The sequence below is a fragment of the Lathyrus oleraceus genome, chromosome 5 (assembly GCF_024323335.1).
Source record: "Lathyrus oleraceus cultivar Zhongwan6 chromosome 5, CAAS_Psat_ZW6_1.0, whole genome shotgun sequence".
In the NCBI taxonomy this organism is placed as follows: domain Eukaryota; kingdom Viridiplantae; phylum Streptophyta; class Magnoliopsida; order Fabales; family Fabaceae; genus Lathyrus; species Lathyrus oleraceus.
Window position 1 is genome coordinate 378,453,446 of NC_066583.1, and position 19,225 is coordinate 378,472,670.

Here is a 19,225-nt window from a genome sequence, read left to right on the forward strand (position 1 = left end):
CTATCATTTATATCAAGATATTTTGGATTTGTTTTTTTTAATGGAAGGAAGGGGAGAGGAGGAATTTTAATGGAAGGGAAGAGAGAAGAGATATTTTAATAAAATGTTTGTATTGTTTTTAAGAGGGGAAGGGATTAATAATCGGGAGGGGAATGGAGAGAAGAGGATGATATGTATTTTACTTAAATATATATTTTGTTTAAAGAGAGAAGGGGGATGGGGAATTTTTTAGTTAGATATATGTTTACTTTATAAGGGAAATAGAGATTTTAAAATTAATTTATCTTCTTTAAAAATCTTACAAAGCCCTTATTTTGTAAAAGTAATTTAAAATAAAAATAGTTTTTTGTAAACTTTAAAGAAGGAAAATTTGTTCAATCATAACAACACAAATAATCTAACAAAATATTAAGTATTCTAAGTATTCATAAACATATTAAAATACAAATAATATTCATAAACATAATAAAATTGTTATAGGATGATCAATAGCCAAATATAAAAATGCTTGATTGCTTTACATTCACATTTCTTTATGTTTCTTTGGAGACAATTCATACTTTTGATGTTCTTATTCCTTCTTATATTGTCCCAATTCCTTCTTGTGCATCTACAACCACACTCATTGATTCTTGGAGTTCAATGATTTTGTTGTATGTCTATTTTTAACCACTCTCAATTTTGTCCTTTTACCGCCATTTGTTATAGGTGAAAGATCTGATAATTGTGTTTCAGGTGCAGAAAAGTCGTAAGTAACATGAAAGCTCTCCAAAGTCATCTCATTCCGCGCAACCCGTGCATCAATTTCTTGAATATTTTCACCAAAGTCTTCATTCGTGATTGATGAAATTTGTTTTCTTGCCTCTTTTAAAATTTCAGATTCATGTTCGTAAAGTATCAGCATCTTTTCATAATTTGGAAATGGTACATTTTTCCAATTTGATGCTTTTGGTTTTGACTGAAAAAACATGATTAATAAAAGATACAATTATTCATTAATAAAATGTTTTTAAATGCAAAATTTTCATCAAAAGTTACCTCAATAAAAGCATCCCAAACTTCTGATTCAGCATCCCATATCTGTGTAGTTGAATTCCAAGAAAATCCGCTCATACCACCTTTGAAAATATCATAATATTCAGTGAAGTTTCTTTTCAAAGTTTTCCAACGATTTTTTATCTCCATCTTGTCAACTTTGTTTCCAAACAATGCAGTAAGTTCAACTGCAATATTTTCATATGTTGTTGCACCGAAGATATCACTGACTTTATTACCTTTTTCATATTCATGCATAAAAGCATCAACAAGAGCATCATCTTTGACTCTAGTCCAACTTAAAGTTTTACAATTACCATTGTTATTTGGTAAATTGCTTTTCGGGGCCATAACCTATGAAAATGAGCAATAACATTAATAAATACATTTAAAATGAAGCCCCCAAAATTATTTTAGGGCAAACACAAATGTTAAAAAAAGACCCGATAAACATCATAATAAACTTGCTACTACTTCATTAAAGAACAACAAACATAAAAATTATATATAAAATAGAAGGAGATAATTTAGGCTAAATTATTATTTTTATAATTTAACCACATATGATTTGATGTGCTACAATATTTTTTTATAACTCTGTCTAGGTCTTCATCTGGGTGGGTTTGCGATCGTTAGATAATTATGAAAAATACAAAATTTTGAGCTTTAAATTTACAATTAGGTTCTATTGAGTTAGACAAAATCTCAATTCTTTTTTCGATATAACCAAGACTCTTTCAATTGCATTGCATAAACATAAAAGTCATATATTAAACATCTCGATTATTCATTCCAGCTCAACGATAAATAGTCGCACAATAATACAATCAACAAAATTTTGACGCAAGTGAAAAACATGGAATGTGATAAAAAAAATACCAATGCAAAACAAGAGAGAATAAAACTCACCTGAGAGCACGCACACGCACAGACAACAACCTCGGATCAGAAGAAGAAAAAAAACACGACTTTTTGAATGAAAAAAAAAACCTAATGTTTAAAAATTTAATTAGGACATTTTTGGAATTTAAAATAAAAATTGAGGATAAATTAGAAAATATAATAAAAATTTAAACAATGAATCTTTCATCCCCTCGAAACTAATTCAAGTATAATAACTAGTAAAAGACTCGTGACTCGTGCGGACAATAATTTTATTTTACCACGATATAAGTATTTGATGTCAATAAAAGCTTAACGTAATAATTTGAGTAATGTTTTGAAACCTATTTAATTTTAAAAAAAAATTCTAATTAAAAATTAAAAATATATGTTCTTTATGGTAAATAAGTTTGGCAAATATTAATTTATTGTTACATATGTGATGAAAAATATACATCAAATATTAAAAAAAAAAAAGAATTACTTTTTTTGTTAAAATCATAAATGGGTGAACACATACTTCTTGAAATCTTAGTGTTTGGGCTTATATATTTGAATTCCAAAATTTTATCCTGCTACACCCCACGTTTTGACCTGACACCTCCACATATTTTCATAATAATAAAAATATCTTTCTTATAATTTATCTTTCAAAAAATTATATTTTTTCAAAATGTTCATTCTGGAAAGTTGGTAAAAAACAAAAAATCAGATACAAACATTTTCGATAAAGGAGAAATGTATGCAATTTTATTGAATTTTTAAAAATTATATGAGTTTTTACCATTTTTTTTATAATCGGGTATTTTGTTGCATTTTTACTTGATTTTTAAAAGAAAAATCCAATATTTTTTGGGAAATAGTTGTGTATTTACCGCAGTTTTTAAAATACTCAGTACATTTCTACGGGATATTTCAAAATAACTACAAGAAATAAAGAAGATATATAATGCAAGATATACATACAAGACGATCAAGAGAGGTCTGTTGACTGAAATACAATATCCGTCGAGTCTTATTCATGAAGAGAAATAGATGCACTGGACCAGAAACACGGACGATTCAAATTTTGTTGTTGATATCTTTTGGACGTATCTTGATTCAGTAAAGTTAGTGAACATGTTTCATTTGGTGTTGATTTTTTATTATACATACAAAACGAACATGTACTGCATGCTCCAATTGCTTTTATTTTCATTTATTTGATTCTGGGTTGGAAGTTGATGATTATTTGTTGTACATACAAAACAAACAAGTATCGACTACCACTACTTTAGATTGTTGGTGTTACATCCATAAAGTTGACGTTTTCGGTTGGATTTGCCTATATTGAACATGAAAGGGAGGAAAGCTTCACATGGGCACTAGAGAAGGTGGAAGAGTTGTTCGCTTTTGAGAATTTGCCACTGAAGGTTTTTGTGACAAACCGTGAAATGGTGTTGATTAATGTTGTGGAAGTTGTGTTTCCAAACTCAACTCATATGTTGTGTCAGTTATGTATTTCAAAAAATGTTAGTATGAAGTGTAAGGAGTATGTTGCCGCATCTCGAAAAATACGATTCTTCGCGGGGCGTTCGCGCGCCCGTGGAAAATGATTGAACAGAGTTATCACCGAACTTTATTTATTCCAAAAAAGGAAAAGGGAAATATATATAAAACTCTTAAAAGAAAATGGAAGATGGTTGTCGCAACCAAATTCGGGTTCGGGAGTCGATTACGTAAGGGGGATGTATTAGCACCCCTCACGTCCGTTGTACTCAACAAGAACCTTTTAGTTGAACTTGCGATTGAATGTTAGCTTATGTTAATTATTTTCTTCGAGTGATAAAAAGTGAAAAAGAAAAAAGAAAGGGGTCGCAAAAATGTTTTTATTAGGTTGCTTGATAATATTGTGTGTCTTGCTCCTACGTATTCTCAGGTGTGATGAGGAATTTAAAGTGACGTAGTTCTGCGCAAAATAGAAAATATTTTTGGTATTTTTTGTTATAGTGCTTGATGAGATGTTCAATCTCGCTCCTACGTATCCCCGGGTGCACTAAGGAACTCAAAGCTACGTAGTTCTTGGCAAGACAAAATATATTTTGGGTATTTTGTTATAGTGCTTGACGAGACGTTGAATCTCGCTCCTACGTATCCCCAGGTGCGATGGAGAACTCAAAGCTATATAGTTCTTAGTTGAAAGAACTTTGCTTGTTGGTTTATTGATTTTAGAGAACGAATGTTTATGTTACATTCTAGCGGTTAAACGTTGCTTGTGCTCTTAATGGGAGACTTAAATGTTTGTTTGTATCGCGGTAGAATGATACAAAAAAATTATTTTATGAAAAGGTTCTCGATCACGCGGGGTAGAAAAAAATAAGTTTGATTGGTTGAATTCGTTTTTAGGCGGATGATGATAGCTCGAGCAATGTGGCGTGCACCACTCACTCACTTATTCGAGGAGCGGAAGGATATGCACCCCCCCCCCGGTTCCTTTTTCGTCCAAGTTTGAAATTTTGAAAATTATTGGCGGAAGACGAGTATTCGCAGCAGTGAGGCATGCGCCTCCCACTTGCTTACTGGAGGAGCAACGAGGTGTGCGCCTCCCGTTTGTTTTTCAACCAAGTTTGATTAGAGTGATTTATTCGGGAGACAAAAATTAGAGCAATATGACGCGTGCCAATCACTCACTTATTCGAGGAGCAGCGAGGCATGTGCCTCCCATTCCATTTTTCAACTGACTTTAATTGTGAAAAGATTTAACCCCTTCGAGTAAGCGGAAAAGAAACTCGATGTTGATCGAGTGTTTTAGTCGCATTTGTTTGAAAATGATTTGATGATGAAAATGATTTAATCGAGTCGTGACAATAAGTTCGAAGAAGATTCATGTAAAATAATCGAAAAGATGCAAAATGAAATGGTATGCAAGAATTATAACAAAAGGTCGTGAGACGGACCTGGTCACGGACCTATGGGGTATTATAACGCAAGGCCACAAATTCTTTCGTAAGGTCACAAGTTCTTTCGTATGGCCATAAATTATTTTGTGTGGCCACAAATTCTTTCGTAAGGTCTCAAGTTCTTTCGTGAGGCCACAAATTCTTTCGTAAGGCCACAAATTCTTTTGTAAGGTCGTGAGCTCTCTCGCGAGGAAGCGAGTTCTATCACGAGGAAGCGAGTGCTATCGTATGGCCACAAAAGTTAATGTAACGATAAGTAAGGCAAGGCAACAAAAACTTAATGTAATGCAGAGTAACGCAAGGCAACGAAAGTTAAAGCCCGCGAATGGAAAAGTAACGCAACTAATCGTGCGAAACATAACATAAAGAGACAAAACTGTAATGAAAAGAAACTTAGCGTAACGAAAGCATGTCGTAACACAGTGAATCGTGTGAGACGCAATGAAAAGATAAAATGCAACATAACAACAATAAATTACAAAATGTCGTACGCAAACACAACGAAATGAAACGTCAATATATCGAAACGAAAATCCAGCGGGCTGACGAAGGTCAACAAAATGATAAACAACCAAATTCAACCAATGGGCCAATGAAGGCTAACATGACAATAAAAGCTTGACTTCAACCAAAGGGTTGATGAAGGTTGACATGAAGTGCGAGACTGCAAATTACTTTGTTGGAGATTGTTATGGACTTTCATGAAATGTCACCAAATCCCTACTTATGACATGTATGCATGATTTATGCTAGTGTAATTGATGATATGCAATATGTCTTTAATTTTTGAATGTAGTACACCACCTTTGTGGATGTGATACGTATGTACTTATATATGAAATAGAATTACTAATCAATATATGTAATGTTTTCTTGGATGTGTGCTAATGGATATTGGACTTTATGGTAAATATGTCAGGCAAGGCTTGGTTTTCTTTGGAAAATGGTCGAGCGATGTTGGGATTTTTTGTGTAGATGTTATGGTAATACACCCCATGAATGAGATGATATGCGTGGTTTGATACTAAGGCAATGCAAACATGGTTGATGTAAATGATGAGTAATACATAATATATGAAAATGTGATTAGGTATAATGATTTGGATGTTTCAACCACTGCCCATGTGGTATGCAATGGATAGTTAAAACCAATAAGGGTTCTTTCACAACAAAGTTTTTTTGGTCAAGAGAAAAGGTCCATTGGCAGGACATTATTCAAGCATGATTTCCCGACACTCGTTCCGAACTCAGTAGTTGCAGATGTACAACAAGGTTTGTATGAGAATCTCGAAGGTATGGAAAGGACTCAACCTTCTTCATGTCGCTTATCTTGCCCTAGTTTGTTGGGTCTTGGAAGAATTTTTCCTTGACAGGAGTTTGGAAGCAAACTAATGATTTTGAGATGGTATGCCTCAGTGTTTGGAACTTCGAAACTGATTTCGCATGATTAAATGATCTTTGGAACGGTCTATCGGGTCCTGAAGAGATTTTCCCCAGATCGATCGATTCTTGAGATGGCTTACCCCTTGCTCAACAGAGTCTTTAGGCAATTTTCTCCTGAGTGTGATTACTTATTTGGAATTGTTCTTCCCTGATGGGATCACTTACAAAAGATTAAGCTTCTCCACTAATTTCACATTGTTGGAACTTCTTAGGTGCTAAGTATTAACTTGTAGATAAAATTGTTCTTTTAAAATGGTAGTTTTAATGTGATGCTCATGCAAAATTTGAAATCATAGTTATTACTGAGATGATGTTGTGATATACAGTGAATGGATCACAAATTTATTCAAAGTGTGAAAGATAATAAGAGAATATGATACCAACACAAATGATTAGAAAATCTCTAGGAGTCAAGTTAACCCAGCCTTGTTGTAGTATGCTTTAAAAATAAACATTGCTTCAATTAGGTATTTTGAATGTTGTAACATGATCTGGTTCATAATTTTTTGAAAGAAAGGGATATAAGGATCAAAATTTGATTTAAACCCAACTCACTTTCCTTGATGATCTTCAGTCCTATGTTAAGTTAATTTGACACATGCTTTCAACTTCCAAGAGAATTTTGAAGGTGGAAATGTGATGATTTGAGGACCAATGAGTTTTTATTTTCTTCGCTCGGGTGGAAATTTTTATATTGGTGACCCTTTGATTTTTGATAGGGTGGTCACCTGATTTTGTTTTTTTGCTGAGGATTTACACGACCTCTTTTATTCTTTTTTATTTGATCCATATTTTTTTCCTGGACCGTTTCTTTGAATCTTTCAGTCCACCGGGATGCCCTAATTTTTGACTAAGTCAGCTTTTATGGTGTTCGACTTAGCAGGTTTCTTTTTTTTTATTTATTTTTTTGGAATAACTCTTGGGGAGCTTGTTCTTTTGGTTTGGAAGGCTAGTGATTGCCATGTCATTGGTCATTGAGGAACAACCGTCATAACCTTTATTTTTCTCATGATTTCTTTGACACTTATAAATGTATGCAAAGAAGAGTATGCGATTGAACCTCGTATTGGAAGGTGTACAGATGGACCGATTCTCTTCATATTTGGATGCACCTTTAAATTAACTAAAGACTATCTTGCCCCAGGTTAATAGTAAGGGTTTTAGATCCGAAAGAAACACCAACTTCTAGGCTCAAATTGGTTGACTAAGGATTAACTTCTTATCTCTTCAGTGTTTGGGGATTTAAAAAAATACCTTACATCATCAACAAGATTTTATTCGAAAGCATACCAACAATTATGGGTATTTTGTTTTCATCACCCTCCTTCCAATATTTGCTTAGACAAAAAATTGATAAAGGAAAGTACGATGCATAAATATTGATATTGTTTTTTGCTTTTATGAAAAAGGGAAATAAAAAGTGAGTGAACATGATATAAATGATTTAAAAGATGTAATTCTCATTTCATTAATATTACTATTCAATAATAATAAGTTCAAATTCAAAATAACACTTTTACAAAGAAATAAATTTCAAAATGAAATGATAAAAGGGCCTAGTGACTATTAGCAACAAGGATGAGCTTTCCTGTCTGATCCACTGGCTTTAGGAGTGTTTCGTGGAGTATTGGAACTTATCAGGGCATGAGATTATTGATCACATTGGGACGAACACCCTTGCATGTCAGCAACTTGTTATCAATCATATGTTGAACCTTTTCTTTAAGAACTCCACAATCCTCGATGGAGTGTCTCGCAACTCCATTATAAAAGTTACAATTGACATCTGGGTTGTACCCAGGAGCGAATGGAAATTTCGAAGGTTGGGTTAGCATGGGAGCTAGCAGCGAGTTTTGAACCAGAAGAGGCCATAATTGAGTGTAAGTCATTGGAATCGAGTCAATATGATGAGTCCCCTTTTACTGGTTTCTCGAAGGTTTATACTAATTATGTTGCTAATTTTGATTTTGATAAGGCATTGTTGTTGTTGCATAATAGGGTCTCCACCTTCTTCCATAACATCATTGGTTTCTGCTTCTTTCTTATTCTAGAAGTTTCTAGAGAACTTTCTCACACTACTTGATGCCCCAACAACATCGGAAATCTTTCCGCTTTTCAGCTCGTGCTTAAATCTTTCTCCAATGGATACCAGGTATGAAAATTCGGATGACCCACTACTAATCATCTTTTCAAAGAAGGGAAGATGCAAAGTATCCATGAATAGATCCACTAGCTCTCACTTAGCCAGGGGTGGCTCAACTTGAGCAGTTAGCTCTCTTCAGCGTTGAGCGTACTCCTTGAAAGATTCTCTATCTTTATTGGTCATGTTTTGTAGTTCTCTCCTATATAGATCCATGTCAGCATTGTACTTATACTGCTTCATGAAGGCCTCTGCTAGGTCCTTCCGTGATTTGATATGAGTTCTCTATAGATTCATATACCACTTGAGAGATGCCATACTCAAGCTATCTTGAAAATAATGGATCATTATATTATCATTGCAAGAGTGTGACGCCACCTTCCTGCAATACATTATCAGGTGACCTTTTTGGGAAGATAAGTCCTTTAGACTTTTCAAAGTATAGGACTTTGAATTTTGAAGGAAGGGGCACGTTAAGGACCAAACACATATCTATAGCATCAAGACCGAATATGTTATATCCTTCAACAACTTTCAACCTCTTTTACAAGATCTGATATTTCCCTTCAGCTTCATCATTATCGACTATCACTTCAGGATATGTAACTTGAGGACTAACAACGTGGAATACAAAAGGAGGATCCTCGAAGGGACTTTGGTGTGTTGAAACCCCAACGGATGCACTTCTTTGGCTACAGGGACTAGTATAGGTTTCTCAATAGATGGTCATTTGTTAGTGGAATTTTCAAAGGAATGAGTACAACACTGAGGTAAACCATAAAATGGAAACTGATTGTTCTCTCCTTGCACTTATTGAGGTCCTATAGAGAAACTTGATGGAGTGCCATCATCAGATGCACTTTCTGTTGTGGCTGATCTTCTTTGCTCATTAATACATGCAGAGTATCTAAGATCTTACCCTTTGTGCCTTTTGAGAAAACCAATACCCTCTTTCATGAGTTCCTTACCTTTTTCAAGTTCTCTACCCTTCCTTTCGAGTTAGCACGAGTTCCATAGGAATGTCGTGGAAACAACTATCCTTGTTAGATTTTTTAGGACGAAGGGAATGAAATGAGTTTCTTGATTTGGGAGAATGGTTACGTATGTTGATGCATTTTTTTATGAAATGCAATGTCATGCTATATATGGATGCAGAAAGGTATAATATGGTTTCAAACAAACTACATGTAGTTTCTCGGGATTTCTTTCCATGCATTAATCAAGAAGGTTCTAGGGTTTAAAGGTTCCTTGAGCCATAAACATTATTTGAAATTTCAACGCAATAATGGGTTGGCCATATCATGATGAAAATCCAAATAGATTTACTTTCAATGGGATCTTCATAATGTTCCAACGAGGTGTAGACCCCTCGGTCCAACACTACACAATCACCGACCCTAATAATAGTTTTCTTGGTTCAATAGGTTTCTAGAATCACAAATCTTAATCAAAACTTCCAACACAATAATGGGCTAGCCACAATGTGAAGAAAATTCTGAATATATCTACTATAGGTGGAGTCTCCGTATTGTTCCAACAAAGTGTAGACTCCTCGGTTAAGTACTACATAACTTTCTAAGGTCTTATTGAAAACTTGGGTACATAGCTTATCTCACAGAAGATATCCAGCATATATAGCACCTATCACAGTATCAGAGGAACCAATGACATATAACATAGATAACACAATATGATAAAGAGAAAAAGATGGAATAAAGCAAACAAGCAATATTAACATTCATCACAAATTGAACTAAATTAGACTAGACTCTCTATTTTAGGAGAAATAGTTCCCATCAAAGTCTCCAGCTATCGCATCTCGAAAAATATGATTCTTCGTGGGGTGTTCACGCGCCCGCAAAAAGTGATTGAACATAGTCACCACCGAACTTTATTTATTCCAAAGAAGGAAAGGGAAAATATCAATAAAACCCTTAAAATAAAATGGAAGATGTCCGTCACAACCAAATTCAGGTTCGGTAGTCGATTACAAAAAGGGAAGGTATTAACACCCAACATGTCTATTGTACTCAATTTGAACCTTTTAGTTGAACTTGCAATTGAATGTTAACTTATATTAATTGTTTCTTCGAGTGATAAGAAGTGCAAAAGGAAAAATAAAGGGGTAGCAAAAATGTTTTTATTAGGGTGCTTGATAAGATTGCGAGCCTTGCTCCTACGTATCCTCAGGTGTGATAAGGAATTCAAAGCGACGTAGTTCTACGCAAGACAAACGATAATTTTGGTGTTTTTGTTATAGTGATTAACGAGATGCTGAATTTTGCTCCTACATATCCCCGGGTGCAATGGAGAACTCAAAGCTATGTAGTTCTTGGAAATACAAAAGATATTTTGTTTTTTTTGTTATAGTGCTTAACGAGACGTTGAATCTCGCTCCTATGTATCCCCAGGTACGATGGGGAACTCAAAGCTGCGTAGTTCTTGGTTAAAAGAACTTTGTTTGTTGGTTGATTGATTTTAGAGAACGAGTGTTTAGGTCACATTCTAGCGATTAAATGTTGCTTGTGCTCGTAATGAGAGGCTTAAGCGTTTGTTTAAATCATGGTAGAATAGGTAAAACAATGTTCTTTTATGAAAAGGATTTAGATCGTGCGAGGGTGAGAAAAGATAAGTTTGATTGGTTGAATTTGTTTTTAGGATGATTATGAAAGCTCGAGCAATGTGGTGTGTGCCACCCACTCACTTATTCGAGGAGCAGAAGGATATGCATCCCCCATTCCTTTTTTGTCCAAGTTTAAGATTTTGAAAATTATTGGTGGAAGACGAGTATTTGCAGCAGCAAGGCGTGCACCTCCTACTAGCTTACTTGAGGAGCAATGAGGCATGCACCACTCATTATGTTTTCATCCAAGTTTGATTATAGTGTTTTATTAGGGAGACTAAAATTCGAGCAATATGGTGGGCGCCAATCACTCACTTATTCGAGGAGCAGTGACGCATGCGCCTCCCATTCCGTTTTTCAACTGACTTTAATTGTGAAAAGATTTAATCGCTTTGAGTAAGTAGAAAAGAAACTCGATGTTGATAGAGTGTTTTAGTTATGTTAGTTTGAAAATAATTTGATGATGAAAATGATTTAATCGAGTCATGATAATAAGTTCGAAGAACATTCGTGCAAAATAATTGAAAAGATACGAAATGAAATGGTGTGCACAAATTATAATGTGAGGCCACGAGATGGACCTGGTCATAGACCTAGTCTGGACCTAGTCACGAACCTATCACTTACTGTAAAACGAGGCCATAAATTCTTTCGTAAGGTCGCGAGTTCTTTCATATGTCGATGAATTCTTTTGGTGGCCGTGAATTCTTTCGTAAGGTCGCGAGTTATTTTGTGAGGCCACAAATTATTTCGTAGAGCCACAAATTATTCCGTAAGATCATGAGTTCTCTCATGAGGATGCGATTTATCTCGCATGGCCATGAAAGTTAATGTAATGACTAAAGCCAACAAAAATATACCTGAACACATCGCATGCTCGTACATACAACAGAGTCGCCATGGAACTCTATTTATTCCTGAAGGAAAGGGAAAATATAGATAAAACCCGGGGGAAAGAGATATGTTGGGTAAGGAAGTCGATTATGCAAGGGGAAGGTATTATCACCCCTTACATCCATGGTACTCCATGGAAACCGTTTTGATTGTTCTAGCTTGAATGTGTGTGATATCTAAAGTTACTCGCAAATGAATAAAGGAAAAGAAAGAAATAGATAGAGTGCTCGGTGAGGATTGGGGCCCTCATGCCTACGTATCCTTATAGTGCAATAAGGAATTCAGAGCTCCTTAGTTCATAGAACTAGTGTATGGTTTGAACCAAATGTGTAGTTTGATTTGAAATCCAAAAAGGGTGAAATCTGAACCCAAGAGTAAAACTGGTATGAACCAACAAGTGAGGGGCCTGCGGCATGGTATCACTGTATTGGAATAACCAAAAACAAAGAGAATTAAGTGTTTGGTTTTACAACACAAACAACTCTTGGTCCACAAGGTGATACAAAATGGAGCTCAAAAAGATAGTGTAATTGGCTTAAAGAATGAGGGTATATCACATGAAGTGAATGAAGGTATATCATGAATGTATCATGGAAATGAATGGAATGAATGACCAAAGTCATAGAATTGAAGATCTGGTAACAAGTGACTGAAGAAGTATAGTTTGAAACCAAAGGTAATGGTATATTGGAATCCATAGGAGAAATGGAATTTGTACCATAGAGGGAAACTGTCTTATTGGCCGAAAAAGAAGGAATAAAATGTCTGGGTACGAGCCAAACAACTCTAGGTACAAATGTGGACTGCCGCTATGTCGTCTTAAAATGGTGTATATGGAACTCCAAAGAAAAATGTATTTTGGTTTCAAAGAAACAATATGTCACTGGGGTGAGCGATTCAATGATTGAAGGTGGATAATGGATCATGAAAGATATGAGTGGTGCTCTAAGGCGGAAGGAGAAATAAATAAATATGCTAGAGGAGGATTTGAACCCTCGTGCCTACATATTCTCATAGTGCAATGAGAAAATCAGAGTAATCATAGTTCAACCTACTATGACTGAAGCAAAGGAAGAATCGATTGGATGGCCCAGAGGCAAGGTAGATTGCTTAAGAAGCAGGAATGTGGAACTAACCAATCATGGTATTCAACCATAGAGACAAATGATATGATTGACATGTACACGAGAGGATTTATAAGGCAAGAGATTCGTCTAAGCATAATAGGTCTTATAAGATGAATAATGATTATGAAATGATTGGCCTACACACGAGAGGATTTACAAGGCAAGAGATCTGTCTAAGCACGAGAGGTATTATAATACAAACAATGATTATGAAATGATTGGCCTACACACGATAGGATTTATAAGGAAAATGAGCTTCGTCTAAGCACGAGAGGTCTTATAAGACGAGCAATGAATAAGAGATAAGTTGCCAATACACAAGAGGGTTTACAAGGCAAGAGAGCTCCGTTTAAGCACGAGAGGTCTTATAAGACGAGCAATGAAAATGGGGTTTGCCAAGGCACAAGAGGACTGATAAGGCAAACAATGATTGACTGGAGTGGGCCTAAGCACAAGAGGTATGATAAATCTCACTATGAATAAGGGTTTGCCAAAGCACAAGAGGACTAACAAGGCAAACAATGATTGAATAGAGTGGGCCTAAGCACAAGAGGTCTGATAAGGCTCACAATGAATACGGGTTTTCCAAAGCACAAGAGGACTAACACGGCAAACAATGGTTGAATTGATTGATTAGGATTCAAAGACTTGATAACAAGGGAGATGATCCAAAGAATATCTGAATACCAAAGAGAGTATGATTGATGATCCACTGAGGAAGAAATGATTGAAGTGCAATGGTGCTTCACTGGTTGAAGTGTTGAATGACTGGTGCTTGCTTGAAGACTCGTCAATTGCATGATTCAAGTCACACTAAAGTCTATGAGTGAAGAGGAATGCTTTGAATAATTAGGGCCTATGCCCCGTACGCAAAGACACTCTAGACAAGGGGAGGAGAAACTAAGTCTCATCATTCCTTATTACTTAAGGCTCATAGCGTGTAACCCTTATCATGATTGATAAGTGTTGTTAAAGGCTTCTGATTATTGATCTTGATGATTCCATATTGTTTGTTGTGGCGAGAAAACTTGACATTTGTTTGATTTGAATTATGCTAAAGTCTATGAATGAGGGAGAATGCTTTGAATAGCTAGGGCCTACGCCCCGCACGCAAAGTAATTCTAGACAGGGGTAGGAGAAACTCTGTCTCATCATTCCTCATTACTTAAGGCTTATGGCTTACAATTTTAATCACACTTGTCAAGTATTGATACCTTTGTTGTGCTTGAGAAGTGGTCCATTTTGCTAGTTATGCTTTCCTGAAGTTGACTTTGAAGTCTTGATCTTGCATTTGAACCTTGAGGTCTTGAAATCCTGAGATTCAGCATATCCACAATAGCTTGAGCATAACGAACTTTCCTTATCAAGTGATCAAGGGTCTTTTGATCACTTGAATAGGCTTGGGGCTTACAGCACAATACAAAGGATTTGGTTGACCAAAGCGACCTTTGGCCAACACTAATCAGTGGGATTGAAAATAATAGTTGAACTGTGTATAATTATAGGCTATTGAATTAATCAGCTAAGATAAAAAAATCAGACAAATCTAATTAAGGCCCTAAGCTAAGGGAGCATGTATTAAAATCAAGATTTCTAATCACTAAGGGCAAAATGGTCAATATGCCAAAAATTGATTAATTAGGAAAATAGTTTCTAAAAAAAACATTTAATTAGAAACTAATTAATCCCTATTATATCTAATTATGTAAAAATCTAATTAGTCTAAATATTCTAATTATCATAACCTAATTAAGATTTACAACTTAATTAAATTCTAAAATATTCTAAGTAATTCTAGAATTCTAATTTCTAACCTAATTAAATCTCAATTTTTAACATCATTAACCTTATTAGATTCACCCCTAATTAATCCTAATTATCTAAATCCACATGAATTTTTAATCTAATCCAAACTCTAAACAAAATCTAAAACCTTAATTAATATATTAAATACCAATTAAGAATTATGAAAAACAATTATGAAATGGACAATGGGGTGCAGGTGTGTGTGTGGAATGGTGTGATCAAGAAGAGTCGTTGGGGCCTTAGGCCCAATCAAAACAGTGGCCAGGTTCAATACTCAGCAACCAGGTTAGATCCACCGGTTCATATCCATCATTTGCATGTTTCATTCACACATGCCCCTCAATAAGACGAATTTTCTTCTCTTCAAAATGGCATTCGCGACTGTCGTATCCCAAAATTTTCCCTCCCCCTTTTCAGTTTTCATCTAACTTATACCTTTAGATTCATCCGCACTTATTTATATGCATCATGTATTCATATTAACACATCCTCACAAACATCATAAATTCAAAGTTTCTAAATAACAAGCTTTGGTTCACTTGGCCTTGTGGGATTGCATCTTGATCTTTCATTCATGCCTAACCCTTAGTTTGATTGGCTCATGTCCTTGATGGACCTTTTGATCCACAAAACCCTAATTGTGGGTGCTCATCGTGGGTGATTCATTTGTTGACTTTGCTTTGGGCTCAAAACCCTAATCAAGGGGGTATGATCCTAAGGTGCCTTATTTCTTGATTTGTCACCCTGCCATTAGTAGAAACCTTAATCCATTGGGAGAATGCCTTTAATCCCTTATTGTTATCCCATAATCTATTGTGACTTGATCCTAAACCCTAACTTAGGAGGTTCACCATGATTTGGCCCTTATGGACTTTGCTTGACCATCCACTCACTTGAGGATTGCCTCATACCATAATTCTTGCCTCAAGGCCTTGCTTCATTCATGATTGCAATGGTTGTGCTTGACTAAGCTTTGAATAGATATTGTTTTGCTTGGTTAGTTACTTGTTCGTGCATTCATAGTTCATATCATCTTGTTGCTACACCCATAAATTACTCTAAGGGTTTGTTTCCATCCACAAACATGACATAGTCAAGATGCATTCAAGTAACTTGGTTGCTTGGTTTACAAGTTTTATTCATTATTTTGGTATATTGATTGTGTTGCATTAGTTCTTGTTCATTGTTTTATCTGCATACCATTGTTTGTTAGTCCATTTATCGCACTTCTAATCCATGATGATTACATACACATTCACGAGCCCTTGATTTTAATAGTAAACTCATCCATTCAATCATAGTAACTTGGTTGCTTGGTTTACTAGTTTTATTCATTATTTTGGTCTATTGTTTGTGTTGCATTAGTTCTTGTTCATTGTTTTATCTGCATACCATTGTTTATTAGTCCATTTATCGCACTTCTAATCCATGATGATTACAAACCCAGTCATGAGCCCTTGATTTTAATAGTAAACTCATCCATTCATTCATAGTACATATTTTATACAAGAAATTCAAACATTGGATTTTTGGTGGGAAAGTCATAATTTGAAATGAAAGCATGTTACAAGAAAATTCACTCATAGATGTGTCATTTACATCATTTTTTTACAAAAGAAAATAGAAAAATAGAAAATTTGACCAATGTTGACATTGGTTAACATTTGACTTTTTGGTCAACTTTGACCAAAGTCAACTCACTTTTTCTTAAGTCTTGAATTCCATAATCTTCATAACAGTCATTCATTACTAGCATTCATCCATGAGATTTGCATTGTGAATTGGTAAGGAATTTGGATTACCAAAGTGTGAGCTCATTACATGTTTCAAGATTCCATACACCATGCTACAACAATCATACAAGTCCTAAGTTTAAACCATATCAATAAGTTGCCAGTATTTTTCCATGAGAATTGGCATTGATCCTAAAATGTGACATTGCATGTTATTCATAAAGAAAGACCCTATTTCTATGCTAGTATTCATGCTACACAAGATGGTCTTAATACTACACTTCATGACCACCATGGATGATACTTTGGCATGACAACATCAACAACAACCATATGCGCCAATTCTGTAATCTTGCATCATGAACAATGGCCTACAGCAAGACCAATAATATTGCATTCCACATCCTACAAACACCAAACCATCATCATTAACAATTTACACATACATACCTGATAGTTGGGCAACTAACAGCATAATCCAAGGCCTAGCAGCATATATCTAATCATTGCCCATACAATAAAAACATGATAGCAAATTTGGTAGTTCATAAATCTAAAATGATTATCCTTATGCAAGTGTCTAACCATCCCGTTCCGATAAATCCCCACCACCTAATTCATCATGATTCAACACATAACACACAAAATGAGAAAATCTGGTTCCACCTGCATCTTGCTTTAACATAACCAATCGACGGATTCACATTCACTTCACTGTACATTTCAAACTAACATTCCAGTAAAAACAAAATTCATGTAAATCCAACTAACACTTTAGCATAAACCTATTGGCATGTGAATGAGTCTCCCTTTAATAACCATTACAGTTTTCAAGCCAAACCAATTTTAACAATTCAAGCATAGCCATTTTTACCACATGTAATTATAACTAATAATTAATCTATCAGTAGTTTTAAAAATTTGTTTCAACAGGTCAGTAGAAGCAATTGAATCAACCAGAATTTTAGGACCTGAGCATTGCTAACTAACACACAAATTTATTTAACATACTTTTTCTCATCATATTAACCGAGCTCAACATTAACAGATAACATACATAACTAACATTAACTTAACAAAATGTCACACTTACCGATATTTCTCCTAACAGAAACTCAACTAGTAACTAACCCTAAGTTAATTAACAACTAATTTGACTAATTGATTTGATAACCCTAACTGATTCAATCTGGATTTCTAACTACTGTTTAAATTTAATTGAAATTTCATGTGAATCTCATTTGGAGTTTATAACAGAATTGAGAATCCTATAAAAACACGACTAACCCAATCATTCATCATCTTCATCAAATGATCCAAACTCAGTTACAGAAATTGCATTCAACTCTTCTCCATTCTCTCTAACAGAAACCTTACACAGAGCTCTATTAGGAAGCCGTTGGAGCTTCACATTGAAGCTCCAAATGTGTTCGAGCTAGACCTCCTCCTCAAACCAATCTTACTCGCGTCACAGAACAATTCACGACAGCATACAACAAGAAATTCCTATGATCTACATAAGATGTAGAAGAAGAGGAATTGAATGCAGAGCAAGAATTTGGATTACACTACCTGAATATTCCTCATTCTCTGGTTTTCTTGAAATTCGTCTTCTTCTTCGATTACAGCAAATACCAGAGCATTTCTCCGCTTCGCAGGTTGGTATATCTTGTTCTTGCCTTCTCTTTTTCACCAATTGATAGCTATTACATAGAAGAACCATAACCCTAAGGAACCGGATCGGAATCGGACTTGGACGACATTCAATTTCAAATATGAGGGGCTAGGGTTTAGGTTTTGTGAGTTTTGATTTGTCCTTTTGCTAATGATTTGGAAGAAACGAGTTTGAGATTGTAACAGAGGGAGGTATGGCGGTCGTATTGATCTAGATTTGGGGCTCATTGGTCCTCCTCCGCCGCGGAAAGCGAGCGCCGACGGGACAGAGTTAATTTCTCGGGTGACGAGTTGAGGAGCATATTGATTTGAATGTTAGGGAGTAAGCTTGGGAGAAGATATCTAATTCCCTCCTTCACTTTCTCATTTGGGCTTTCCATTTGCCTTAGGCCCAAACCTTTTACCATTAACATCTCCTTTCATGCACCATACCCCCATGTGAATGTATGGTCTTGTGGCTTTGGATTTATTCCAGGCCCAAATCCTTTGTAATCGTGTTGTAAGTCCCAAGCCTATTCAAGTGATCAAAAGGCCCTTGATCACTTGATATGGCGAGTTCATTACGCTCAAGCTATTATGGGTACGCTAATCTCAAGAGCTCAAGACCTCAAGGTTCAAATATAAGATAAAGACTTCAAAGTCAACATTAATCAAGCATAACTAGAAAAGTGGGCTACTTCTCAAGCACTGCAAATGTATCAATGCTTGACGATCATATTTCAAAGTGTGTGGCACGAGTCTTAAGCAATAAAGAATGGATGAGAGTGGAGAATTCCATTAACTTATTTTGAATATCTTTGGGTACGGGACGCTTGACCCAGTTGCTCATCGTATTCACCTTTATTCATAGACTTTAGCACAATTTGATTTACGTGATTGTCAAGTCTTCTTCTACAACAAGTGACATTGCATCAATATGATCAACACCC

The 19,225-nt window shown here is 35.3% G+C and overlaps 1 protein-coding gene and 1 long non-coding RNA gene across 3 annotated transcripts; both read right to left on the reverse strand.

Annotated features, from left to right (window-relative positions):
- Positions 1–518: 518 nt before the first annotated feature.
- Positions 519–2,026, reverse strand: LOC127079698 (L10-interacting MYB domain-containing protein). Of its 2 annotated transcripts, XM_051020078.1 has the most exons (3): positions 1,945–2,026; positions 1,039–1,389; positions 519–958 (listed from the first exon to the last, which is right to left on the reverse strand). In XM_051020078.1, the coding sequence occupies exons 2-3, from the start codon at positions 1,384–1,386 to the stop codon at positions 623–625; spliced, it is 684 nt and encodes a 227-aa protein (XP_050876035.1). In that variant the 5' UTR covers positions 1,387–1,389; positions 1,945–2,026; the 3' UTR covers positions 519–622. The 2 variants fall into 2 exon arrangements, with proteins under 2 accessions (XP_050876035.1, XP_050876036.1); XM_051020079.1 differs by lacking the exon at positions 1,945–2,026 and having other exon boundaries at positions 1,039–1,472.
- Positions 2,027–16,644: 14,618 nt separating this feature from the next.
- Positions 16,645–18,637, reverse strand: LOC127084908 (uncharacterized). Its single transcript, XR_007788821.1, has 2 exons — positions 18,195–18,637; positions 16,645–17,027 (listed from the first exon to the last, which is right to left on the reverse strand). It is a non-coding gene; the product is annotated as an uncharacterized LOC127084908 (long non-coding RNA).
- Between the last annotated feature and the right edge of the window lie 588 nt (positions 18,638–19,225).